Source organism: Camponotus floridanus, unplaced genomic scaffold (assembly GCF_003227725.1).
Source record: "Camponotus floridanus strain SB8 unplaced genomic scaffold, Cflo_v7.5 scaffold2, whole genome shotgun sequence".
In the NCBI taxonomy this organism is placed as follows: domain Eukaryota; kingdom Metazoa; phylum Arthropoda; class Insecta; order Hymenoptera; family Formicidae; genus Camponotus; species Camponotus floridanus.
In genome coordinates this window covers 1,539,813-1,553,980 of record NW_020229325.1, presented here as the reverse complement: position 1 = coordinate 1,553,980, position 14,168 = coordinate 1,539,813, and the positions used below count along the sequence as shown (strand labels likewise).

Below are 14,168 nucleotides of genomic sequence, written 5' to 3'. Positions count from 1 at the left end.
TTAATAATTTGATATTATGTTGTTTAACATATGCAACAATTTTATTATTTAACAGATTTTGAGGGACTTCAAAAATATAATTCATTTAATCATTTTTTACTTCGAGTGTTTGCAAGATACAATATGATTATGTCTATCTTGATATAAAAATTTATGATACAATGTGATTATGTCTATCTTGATATAAAAATCATTCAAGAGAGGTACATCCTGTTTTTTTTATTTCTTCCGCAATTTTGTCATCGTAAAAAATTCTGCGACCGGGGTTTGATACGAAGTTGAGGCGCGAATGCGTAGCGGAAGTGCGAAAAACGAGCCAAGCATCGTTGAAATCAGAGAAGCTCCGGATTATAGCCGCGCGTTATAATTTGCAAGTTATTTCGCGCGCGACGCTATAATATGGATCGGATAACGAAACCGCGAGACGGACAGTACAGATCGTTATCGGCTCGTTCTGAAATGCTCCTTGAGGGCACGATACGTACGCAAGTCCAGGGATGTACGCGACACAAGAGAGCACCTTTTCTCGTCCAACGCTTCACGCATGATCGACCTCGTGCCATGCCGAAAAAAAACTGATGGCAATCGGACGATCTTCTCATTGTCCTCTCGTGCGTGTTCGTGTACGTGCCTCTGATAGAGATCTTAAACACTGAACTGTCCATTCGTACACGTTATATAGCCGCTCTTCGTTATCTCGAAGCAATATAAAAGCAATTTATATTCGTTAGAGTATGATCGTTTATTAATATCTCAATATTAAAAAAAAATTATTAAATTGATCCTTTCACCTCTAAAGAGTATGACAAATTTTTGACAATTTAAGAATTTATTTTGTTGAAGGTAAAAGCAGAAAAATACAAATATATTAAAATTAAAATATAATAAATAAGAGATAATAGAAATATATACAAAAAATAATATAAAAGATGATTATCTTTATACTGAAATATAATATTATCTTTTATAAATAATAAAGGATTAAATGCGAAAACATATAATATATAATGTTCATTATCAGCCATGGCTATTTCTTCTCACTACTTTGAAGGTATTTTTTGGATCCAAATGCCTCTCCTTTTGGCGTAAACGAAGTGATATTCTAGGCGCGATCGGCTTCGTTAGTCGATCATCGATGGAAACTTCTCACGGTTAGTTACACCTCTCTCCGTTGCTTTTCCAATCAAGATATTCCTACAGCGTTCCCTTGATTTTTGCGAAAGGGGTACCAGTTTGCTTCGCGCTTCCATCACTCTTCTTTAGTTTCCCGCCGACTGCTCTTCATCAGAGCGTTTCACAAGCTTTTTACCTACATTCAATAAAATTTCACAATTTGATGCCTTGACGTGGAATATTCAGTGTTTATAAAAGTAGTAATAGTAGTATTTAAAAAATTATTGTTTAGACATGAAAGAGATGAGAAGTAGAATATGAAATATTTTAAGAAATATAATCAAGGATATTAGTGTCGACAAAGCTAGACAAACATTTCACTGCACTAAATACGCATTTCTATACTTAAAAAAATAAAAAAAAAAATAAATTAGCTTCTCCATAAACTTTATAAACACTTTAATATTCTAAAAAAAAAATATATATCAATCCCTTGAGCAATTATTTTTGTCTCATTCATACTTTTATCTCTGCATACGAGCTATTATTCGATAACTTCTAATTTCGATTCCGAGCAATCGAATTTCCTTTGTAAGGCGGGAAATCTAGTCACGTCCTGCTACGGAAAGAAAAGCTCTTTCGCTCTCTCAGTGAAAAAAAAGAAATCTGTTGAAAGACGAAGCTCTCTGCTTCTCTCCCACGGCGCCGATATAACGTCTGTCGACCTGCCGCCACCCTGGCAGCAATAACATAATGGCACAGGAAGAGAATGCGTTTGACTCGCGATCCAACACGCCTCAGGAATCCGAGGAGCCCCGTGCTGGGCCAAACATCCCCAGTATGTATTCCGCGCGGAAAGCATAAACCGCTCGACGCGGCGTTGTTTATCGTCCGTAGTTTGCGCCGGGTTTACGCGTGCCCCGCTCAATTCTCTCGTCCCCCCCGGACGCGAGAAAAAGAAGTAGGAAGCCTGGACTGCGCGAACGATGTTGAAGAGCTCTGGTAGTTTTGGATCTTGTCGGGAACTCTTAGGGTGTTTGAGCATAGCTCGACAAAATGAGAGAGACGCATATTGATCTTAATCTTTAATAAAAAAAAATCATCTTTTTCCTTTCTCTATTAGAAAATTGAATTAGCCTTCTTTGTAATAGTAAACATTCGATACATGAATTATTATTTAGTAATTATTTTTGCTTTTGATATTTTAATTCAAAATTTTAACTCGAGATTTAATTGTAAAAATGGATAAAAGATTTTATGTATATATTTATCAGTATTTATACTTTTGTTTATTAAAATGAAAAATGAACAAACTTTAAGTTCTGATCAAATTTATAATTGCAAAAATTTATATCTAATTTATATATATATATATATATATATATATATATATATATATATATTACTAACAAAATAAGACAAAATAAAATTAAAATACCAAAGAAATAAAATACTAAATAATACTAATAAAAAATAAATAATATGAATAATACTATAGAGAATAACACTATTAAAATAATACTATAGAGAATAATACTATTAAAATACTAAAAAATAAAGGCTATATCAAACATGTTTGTCTGTAAGTTATATGTTATACGAGTATATTGTAAGAATTAAGATCCAGCTGATTTGTAGCTGTGATACATATGACCGACGCAATGAGTAAAAATAATTCGATTACATCGATTTAGCAAGAGCATGTCGCGAAACACAGTCTTAGCGTCTAAATAATGACTTAACATCGCAGTTTATATCTCTACGTTTACGTTTTACAAGTTTTCCTATGCATCGTTCCGCGGCGGTATAAAGCGGCGCATAACCATCTCGGACGAAGTGCATCTTCAAACGTAACTCCGCGATGATCAACGAACTCCACTCGTGGATCTGAAATCATAGAGCGAGACTTTCTTCTCGCCGTTGTTACAAGGGGGACGGCATAATCACGTAAGAAGAACGCGTGCTACCCTGTTATTTTATGTTATGTTATTTTATATTTTGAAACTATAAAATTGTGCTCGCATCTCTATAACGATGCACATTCTTCGATATACAATTTATATACAATACTCTTTCATCTCTATCGAAATTTTTTACGTGAAACAAACAGTCACGAATTTTAGAGATGATAATCTTCTTTCGTCGAAAAGTTTCATTATTAAAATAAATATTCACAATATGCTGTGAAAAATAAAAATTATCGTGTCATTTATATTTCGCTTAAATTAGAATCTCTAAAATGGCGTATCTCGCGAGGATTCGAGGACGTCAAATCTCTCGACGTTATTTCGTCCGTTCGTCGCGGTGAACTCGCGACGTTGATTTAGATGGCTGCGATTTCCGAGTCGGCTACTTGTTGTCGGTGCCGAGAGGCGATTGGTGCGTGCTACACGGAAGGCAACACGGAGTCGATTGTCTCGCGATTCTTCGTCTGCGTTTCTCCGTCCAACAGATCCTTTCCTTCCTTCCTTCCTTCCTTCCTTCCTTCCTTCCTTCCTTTCCTCGAGTCCCGCGCTGCGCAGAAAGTCCGCGCCACTAATGACACGAAGAGGAATGCTGTCCGGCAGCGCGCGCGACCACGTCAGTAGCCATTTGTAATACCCCGGGGAAAAAGTCAAATCAAAGTGTGATGACAAAATGGAAACGGAAAATGTTCAGCGTTAAGCGTTATAAAGATATTTTGCTATAATTATCATTTGATTTTTTACTTAATTATTTAAGGCGATTGTTGTTGTTTCTTTTTCTTTCTTTTTCAGTGATTCTAATAAATAGAGACATTTAGCATTTGATACATTAGTGAATTATTAATTCTATAATGTGTTTTTTACACTAATGTATAATAAGTTAACAGCAATAGAATATTTTATTGATACGTACATTATAATGCATTTCTATATAATAAATTTATATTAAATAAAATTTTGCGAATAAAAGTGCATTACAGGTCAAATTATGTTCCCGTTTATATTAAATTTCGCGATTCACTGTGCATCATAAGATTATTTTGAATCATCCAAAATGATCCCACCCTAGAAGGATATAAAACGTAAGAAAAGCTCGTTCGAAACACGATTACTCATCCAATATCGATCGAAAACATTTTGCAAAAGTCCGACATTCTCATATCGTAAATGACTCGAGGTGTTATATCGCGGGGTCTTATCGATGCCGGGCAAGCTGCTCGGGCCCTCGAACAAGAAACGTGACAATCCGTCGCGCCTCCGCCCGGTGGACGATGACAAAGTCGATTGGTGAGGCCGGCAGAGTTAATGTGTGCCGCGCCGCGGCGGGATGAGCGGACTGTTTTAATTAGAGAATCTAATTGATGGCCGGCTACGTGGCCGCGGCAGCCGAGCAATCCATAAACGACTTCTTAGGGCCGCGCACCTGGGTGTTAATTACTCTCCTTCTGTGGCGAGGTCCTTCCATCTCTCGGCTTTTTTCCCTCGCTGGCTCCTTCTCCTTTTTCGACCACTCGACTACCGAAGAACCGCGCGAGAGCAGGACAGAGAAAGGGAGAGAGAGAGAGATTTACAACGGGAAGAGAAGGGGAAAAAGAGAAACGAGAAGTAGCGATTAACGATTGCGAGATGAAGGAAGATGAAAGGGTGAAATAAGAGAGAGAGAGACAGAGGCGAGAGAAAATGAGGGAGCGGGAGAGGAGCGGAGCGAGCAACAAGTGTCCCCCGTCGCGAGGCGCAAAAGCATTCCTAATTACGCTTCTGCCCTGCTCGGAGCGAAACGAGACAAAAAGCGCCTTGATTACATTTTCGTATAATTTCATCGGCCGGCTCTCTCGCCATTAATAGCCGCCACTTCGCCCCGCGCCGCGCCTCGCGCGCGCAAATTAGATCGATTCCTTAATGCCCCGGGGCCGCGTAATTGGTTCTTATTCTCGGAAGCTGACGGTGAAATCGGATATCTGTCGTGTAGAGCAGAACCCGGTGGACGGACCGACCGGTCAACATAATTGCTTTTCGGACTGTGTGGCGTTTCGCGGTTCTTTTCGAGGACGAGAGATGCGGGGAGGGGAGAGCATCGTTAATGTCGCGATACGCACCTCTGATAATGAAGCGAAAAATATTCAACCGACGCAATGGGAAACGTCTCCCGGTCGCATATGGCGCCTTAATGAAATATAAAATCTCGCGAGTTTTTATTTTTACGTTGAAACTCCGAACGATGGGCGTCATCCTTTCGTCGATGACGTATGTAGTTTCCAAAAGCGAGAGAAAGAAATGAGGGAAGAGAGAAATCTGGCAGCACGTAATTGCGCAAACTCTCGAAATGTCGTGCGGTTTCGAGGGGAAAAATTGATTCACGGCCAAAGAATATATACGTCGTTAATACCGTAATATGCGGTTGTAATGAAGCGAGAAATACATTTTCGGCGGCCCACCCGGTGGGACGTTAATGGAATGTGCTGGAGCTTCGCGAATTTTATTCCCGCAAATTGATGTACTTTGTATGGCGCGATGATTTTGGCGATCGAATGATTTCGTCCACAAGATTGCATAAAATTCTGAAAGAATCAATTTTTTTATTGAGACATTATACCCGAGTACCACATATACTTTTCTTCAAATGTTACATAAAACTGTATGTATATAAATATAAATTTACACATATATATATATATATATATATATATATATATATATACATAAAATTAAACAAAAACTCCATAAAATTTTATAAAACTAAAAAATCATTGTAGAAAATCATTGTGTAATTTTAGCTTATATTAAGGTTTAGACGTTTAATATTTAACGAAATCATGCATATAGAAATTAATTTTTATTAATTGATTTAATATCTAATAATATTAAAATAAAAATAATGAATAATTCAGTATTATTCATATAGTATTGCGTAAAAATCTCGATAAGATAAATTTGTACTAATTTAATTTATTATTTAAGAAGATACACAAGAGTGTAACATATTTTTACAGTGGTATAGAGTAGACAAAAGCAAGATCAGAGAAGATTTGCTGGATCTATGGGTTCCACTCGGCACCGGTCCCAATGCCGACCAACCCGACAAAGCCGCCGAAATTTTCCTCGTGAGATCCGCGGAGAGATCCGACTCGTTACCTCTGCAAGCTTGGCACTCGTTAGCCCGGTCGGCGTTATCCTGGTTCATCAGTCGAACGTCCATAAACGGGTAAGTGCTCATTATCTGCGGCGTCTCGTATTGATTTTTCCGCGAGATATCTCAGACGTGCGAATCTCGTTGAATTATATTTTACTTTTTCCGCATTAAATTCCATATCGTGGAAGATAATTGCATTTTTTGCTGAATCAGAATTATTACTTGTACCTATACTTCTCGCGTACATTTTTTATTAATAATTAATCTGATATCTCTGGGGACTGATAATGATAATTAAAAATTTTATTTACAGATGCAAGATATCAATTTTTTAAGATAAGATAAAATATAAAAGAAAAACGATATTTTTTTTTTAAATTTTCGAATAATAAAATATTATAACTTTGTGCTCGTTACTAATATTTTTCATTCCTCGTGCATTTCGTGTAGACTAATAAATTAATCGCATAATCGTCTCGTTTGATATTCGAAAATCTCGGTGATATATTTAAGAACACACGTACAATGCGTAAATCGTATTTCGATGAATCCCATTCACACTCGTAACGATCTGTCCCTTTGGACACGAGATCGGATTTATCAAGCGAAATTCCCCGAGTTGCGTCTGTATGCGCTATCTATATGCTAGAGCAAGGCCGAAAGCCCTCTCTCGCTGAAGGCGAGATCGTTTGCGAGGTGATGAAAGGGGGCCTTCCCTTCTCGCCGGTTAATTAATAACCACGGAGATACGATCTCCGCCTATCTCGCTGTCTGCTGCGAGGCTCGACAAGCTGGTGGCAAAGGCCCTGGCATGGCCGCGGGTCGGTCAGCCTGGCGTAGTGGGCCGTTGGAACCTCGGCGTTGGAAAGAAGGGAGTAAGACGAAGCATATATGAACGAGGGAAGGTGAGAGAAAGAGAAAAAGAGAGACAGAGGCAGCGCCGTGGTTATTGATGGCCAGCTTTGTTTGCCCCCCGAACCGTTTATTAAAATCCAGCGTGGGTGATTAACCTCTCCCCCTCAGCCGCGTCGTCCTACCGGCTACCAGGCAACACCTCCACACTTTGCCGCGTACGTTATGCGTGCGGGATCGGCGTGTACCGAACAACCGTTTATTAAAATTTCTCTCGACATGGGAGGCTAGCCACGGCTACTAGGCGTGACACCTTCGCTGTCGGTTTCGTGAGTCGGATTGCTCAGCAAGAGTGCGAAAGATCAACAATCGTATCTAAGAAGTTGCCCTTGGCCCGACAGACATTCGAGAATATATGAATTTAAATCTAGCTTGTGTTTGAAGATTATTATATTTTTCAAAAGAAATAGAGAAGATTGAATCGGATACATTTTTTGAAAACTCTTAACTAAGCTTCACAATTTTTGTGTGTTTCCCTTCAAACATAATATTTTCTTTTTCCTCTATTGATGGCATTTCTGATTTAACTTGCATGATTTTTTGAAAACAAATGATTTGCTGTTATGATAATATCATTAACAAAATAATTAACTGATAAGAAAAGAATATTTGTGTCGAAAATATATGAATTTAATAATCGATTAAACAGAACAAGTAAACAAAATATAAGGATATGGAATATTTATGAGAATTAGAGAGAGAGTATAGAAATTATATTAATCTTTATACATCTAGAAACAAAATTATATAAAAATATTTTCTAACTGATATATCCATGTCTTTAAATGGAAAATTTTCAATATACATTGTATTAATATATTATATTAATTTATAAATTAATTATAAGTAGCACAGTGGTACGCTTATATAAAAGAGAAAGCTTAAGAAATTTAATGTACAAAATTGACAATGGAAATTTCCAATATATATTATATTAATATATTATATTAATTTATAAATTAATTATAAGTAGCACAGTGGTACGTTTATATAAAAGAGAAAGCTAAGAAATTTAATGTACAAAACAACGAGAAATTTCTTTCATCTAATTATAAGAGTCGATTGTAGAAAGACATCATTATCTATCGAAACTCTATAACAAATATATATATATGGAAAGACATAGTATACATAATTTACAAGAGAAATATCCGTTCGAGACATGTGGGGTATCGCATAAACTACGCGACACGAATTTAAATCCAATCATTGGCATCGTGCCAGAGAAACGTGAGATAATCTACGTTCGCTCGCAAGTCTAACGGAGAATGATCCATAGTCGCGAGAAATAAGTTTTTTGTATTTATTGAATCGTCAACAGTATGAGACACAAACAGATTTTACCGAATTCGATGTAATTTCGGGGGATCAATTTAATGAACATCGTCAGCGGTTAGCACATTGAGAAATTTAGCTCACGATAGAGCCAGCTGATCGAAAACTCAACAATTTTACTAGCAATCACACATAGGTATTTGTCTTCGTCATCGTCGAGACGCATGTAATTAACCCTTTCGCCACGCCATTGTGGACCCTCTCTTATTTCTCTCCCTCTCTTTAGACGTGAATTGGTTGGTGTAATATAATCACCGATATACTATATCGCAAGTCGATAATATTTACGTGTATTCGTTTAAAATGAGAGCTCATCCTCAAGTTGTTTATATAAATAAAATATATATATAAAATATTGATTTTCTCTGTGAAATTATTACCTGAGTTTTAGAATTTCAATATAAGATGATACAGTTTTGAATCTTTCACACACAGTCATAAAATTTTCTAATATACTTCTATTAATTATATCTAGATTCTAAAAATAGAATATTAATTTCACACAAATATAAAAATATATTTGTGTAGAAAATTTCGCGTATAATGAAATTAAAAACTAAAAAAACTATAAACAAATTTATATACACATATTTTAAGTAATAATGAATAATGACATAGAGCGTTTTCAGGTAGTATTATTATACTATCTATTATTAAGAAAAGTATGATGTTCTTTTTATGAGTAATCACCTTGAAGTTTTAATTAGCGTTTCTCAGAATTATTTTCGATAATTACATTTTGATTATAAGTGTAGTATAATTTTTCACGAAATCGGCGATTATTACCTGAAGGAATTTCCTTGTCAGAAGTTTATAAATGGTTTTTCAATTCCACACAGCGACAATTGACCTCGGATTACTAAATAATTACCGATAATTATTCGATAATTATATTAGACTTATAATTACGATCACACGCAATTCGAAAAACGATAAAACTATCGTGGCCTCGTGACATCAGCACAATTTAATTCGTATTAAGCAGTAATTAACTGTAATTGTTATTACGCAATTATATTGAACATGCAATTATGGTATATTGCGAGACTTTAAAATATCGAAATAAAATTATGAAAACATCGGCATTAATTTTGTACTTCTGTTTGAAATATTAATTTTCGCAATATTCTTAGCGCATATCTAATCTAATCAAAATTATTTCCTCAATACCAAATCTCTTTATATATACGATATTACATTTTTTTATAAATCCAAAGAACGCTATTGTCTAACAATGCGCGCATTAAAGAAAGTAGCTGACCAATCATGAATAATGATCGCGCAATTATATTATAATTCAACCAGAACTAGCGACTTTAATTGACAGATTGATCACTCTTCTCTTTTTCTTCTTATACAGGTTCTAATTTATGTGGATACAGGAAATTTATTGATAAAAATAATATGAAAAAAATAACTTGAATATTGTGTATTGATTAAGGATTTAAAATATCTATAGAGTCAGAGATCTGTAATTTTTAAGATTATGACATAGAATTATATATATATATATATATATATATATATATATATATATATATATATAATGGAATTTAAAATCCAAAGAATCAAGAATGTTCAAAACAAACAGTTTATTTAATAATCAAATACATTATACATTTTTATCTGTTCTGAGTAATCGCAATCTTTTATAATCTTGCACAGAGACGCTTTATCTTTAAATAATACACGCATTAAAGCGAGATCATTGTCGCGAATTACTACCGCGAGATTATATCGCATGTCTATTAATTCATTTCGAGGAAACATCTGAGTCTCATCTGAATACGTGTTATCTTTTATGAGTGTACACATGTATCGTTTACATGAATAAAACATATATAAGATAAACTCATTGCTTGAAGTTAATTCAAGAGATTAATTTGAAATGCAGCGATAATCTACTGAATCAAGAAGCCGTGAAATTATGGAATCGAAAAGTATACTTTTATTTGTTCCGCAACAGTACGGGACAAAAGTTTTACTTTTAGAATTTTTCAAAAAATTTTTCGTCCATCAATCTTCCGAATGAATTTGCAGGACAAAGAAGTTAAATACATATACGAATACGCGTAATTTCCATTCCAAACGCAAGCGAGCGCTTTCGCTCGCGTCTAATAACGCAAGCATTAATGACGCACGGGATAACCAGTCGTGAATAATCATCGTGCAATTATATCGAACGCGTAATTACGCGGACCGAAAGAGGCTCAACGGACTCGGAACGGGGAAATCATCGACGGAGTCACCTGGGTGACGTTCACGTGACGTTGCAACGCTGTCCTGCTGAGAATATTAATTACGTCCTCTCCCCCTCTTTTCCCCAACCCTTTCCCTTCTGCATCCTGATCCCCTGCGCCCCCGGTAGCTCCCGGGTTCGAGGTCCTCGCACGCTCGTCTCACAAATTAATCATAATTAGCGGCGAGATGTCCTCCATCAAAGCACTGGTCGTCTCGTCCTCGAGAGAGATAAAGAAAGAGATGAGATCACCGCGGAAAGAGGACGGGAAATCACGGGTAGAGAAGAGGTCGGCGGGGATGAGAGGGGTCAGCGAAGAGAGAAGGAAGAAAATTAGCCACTCGAAGCGTGCATCCGCCCTGGCGAGAATCAGGCTGCCTTTTCGAATCCGCCGTACGCGCGTCGTGCCCGTCCATTTTGATTTTATTTTCGCGCAAATTGCGCGCAATTTTCGCCGGATTGGCGCGCAGGTGTGTCCGTACGTATAGAATCCCAAGGGGGGTGGGGGGTTTCGCGTTTTTTTTTCTCGCGGGGGGGGAGGTCGTTTGAGCGATGTTAATTAATAATGATTGGCGCGGCACAATGGGTTATTTGCCTGTTAATTGCCGATTCCAGAAATCTTTCCCGACCGTGGAATCGTGAATAGGGCGATGAAGGGTTTCTCCCCGTTTCTCCGATTGTATCTCGATGCAAATTTGGTTGTTACGTGCCGCAGGACGCGCGCCTCTCCCGTGAGATTACACGTGTAATTACCAGCTCAGCGCTCTCGTTTTAACATTATCATTCCACTATTGAGAGAACGCGCGCACAGACTGCGAATACATTCCGGATTTGAGCGTTCTGATCGTCTAATAAGAGAGAGACACGGTCCGATATGTAATTTCGCAATTCTGTTGTTTCTCGTATAATTGGTTTACTACCGATTCCTGCCAGAATCATTGTTGAATCTGTACGCTAATGTTTAACTACGTGATGACGGAGGAAAAATAATACATGCGGCGTGATGAGAGATTTTTAGTGATTGTCAAAATGATTGTCAAAGATAAATAAATAAAAAATATGTAACATATGCCGAAACGAGAAAAAGAGGCACATTTTCTTCCTTTGTGAGAAATAAGATTAATTAGAGAGAAATGGAAAATCTTTTCATTAATAAACGTAATAAATATACTAATTATTTACAATTTCATTATCACCTAATCATTATTATATATTACTTTAGTATTGTGCATTATTATTTGTAATTATAAAATAAACAGAGGTAAAGATACTAGCCATTCATATGAATGATAAAACATCTTATAGTATCAATCTAATATGAAGAAAATCATAAAATCACGATTCAGTGAAACGGACAGATTGATAGCGCCAGTCAAAGGGTTAATCATTCGGTAGCCGATTCATGCGAAGAAAATGAAGAGGAGAAAATGATGTGCTGAGATTCTAGCGTAGTTAAACCGATGAGAGGAGCAAAGGATGAGGGAGCTGGATTATCAGGCATCACGGCCAGAGACGGAATCCAGTAGCTAGTTTTTGTCTTAGGGCCTCAACCTGTATGGGACCGACGGGAATCACTGGTAGTGGGACAAACGAGTGAGGGAAAGGAAAGGGGTATTTAGTTCCGCGCGCCACCTGTTACCTCCCTGTCTTCTCTTCGACTTCCCCTCCTCTGTCCAGATCTAACTTGAAAAGGGTGATCGGACTTCTACAGCTCCTTTTCTTCACATATAGATGATCTATTTCATTCAGCGATAGCTTGAGAAGTCGTTTGAAATTAAGATAAATTAACTATTTATATAAAAAATAACTGCCGATTTTAATTATCATCACACACCAATTCAATGTTTTTCTTAATATTGAAGAGATTATATATTATATATAATTATTTATGTATTAATATAATAAATCTTAATTTACATTATGACGAAATTGTAATTAAAATATAATGTAATATAAATATAATATAATATGTATAAGTAATACGCTAATCATCTATAGATAATAAATAAATATAAATGCCATTTGCTTATTTTATAACGAGATATTTCTCTTATTTTAATTTTTTTATATATGTTATATTTTATAACAAAAACTATATTATTAATTGGCATTTGTTTAATGGAAATATTTGTTTAGTCTTTGTCCCTCTCTAAGAAAGGCATGTTATTGGCATTGTTGCCTCTTTTCCGCGATGATGATTGGTTATTGGTCGTCAATAGTAATTTGTTGAGCGACTTGCTTCATTCGTATCGTTTGACAGTTTGACAATTTAACAGGTTGACTGTTACGTTAAGGAAAGAAGAAATATAAAATAAATTAAAGTTAAAGAGAAAAAGGGTGGAAGAAGCGGAAAGACAAATAGAGAAAAGGTATTATATATATATATATATATATATATATATATATATATATATATAAAATACCTTTTCTCTATTTGTCTTTCCACTTCTTCCACCCTTTTTCTCTTTAACTTTAATTTATTTTATATATATATATATATATATATATATATATATATATAAGTCTAAAAAGTGGAAAAAATATCTAAAATATAGTTTAAAAAATTTAACAAAATGTAGTAAGAAGATCTATATACTGATTCTATCAGTTTGACCTTGGATGGCGTCGTCAAGGTCAGGTCAAGGTCACATTGACTTTTTTAAATGACACCCCCTACATTTGATTGCATATTCTTATAGCTTAATTCAAGAGCTTTCCAAAACACTATAATAATGTTCATTTTTATTAAGTACTTTGCGAGTTATGAGGGTTGAAATAATTTCTTAATTTTACATAAACCATAAAATATCTAGTAAACCATTCATTTTTCGATTATCTTACCTTCATACTTTTATGTACAAATTAATGAGAGGAATCAATTGGTGTAAAGAAAACACATAGTTGTTTCTAAGAAAAAATATGTAATTTGCAATTAACAATTCCATATTTTTTCTTAAAAACAACTGTATGTTTTCTTTACACCAATTGATTCCTTTCATTATTTTGTACATAAAAGTATGAAGGTAAGATAATCGAAAAATGAATGGTTTACTAGATATTTTATGGTTTATGTAAAATTAAGATTATTTATCATATGAAGTATAATAAAATGACATTATATAGTTTTGGAAAGGAAAAGCAAAAAATAAAAATGTATTATTTAAAAAAGTAATGGACTGATATGACGAATCCAAGTAAACTGATAGAATCAGTATATATCTTTTTCTTTTTTAACTTTTTTAAAATATATTTTATATTTTTTAATTTTTACCTGTATATATATATATAGAGAGAGAGAGAGAGAGAGAGAGAGGAAGGATCTATATATATATATATATATATATATATATATATATATATATAGAGAGAGAGAGAGAGAGAGAGAGAGAGAGAGAGAGAGGAAGAGAAAGAGAGGGAGGGACGGAGAGAGATTATCATATTATTATAATTATTATGTTGTGTTATGTTGTATTCA

The 14,168-nt window shown here is 35.2% G+C and overlaps 1 protein-coding gene across 1 annotated transcript in view; it reads left to right on the top strand.

Annotated features, from left to right (window-relative positions):
* Window positions 1-14,168, top strand: part of LOC105258321 (methyltransferase-like protein 9) — a 36,931-nt gene that overhangs the window by 6,734 nt on the left and 16,029 nt on the right. The window contains exon 2 of the mRNA XM_011269519.2: window positions 6,068-6,279. Coding sequence (XP_011267821.1) covers window positions 6,068-6,279 — 212 coding nt within the window. The remainder of the gene's footprint in view (window positions 1-6,067; window positions 6,280-14,168) is intronic.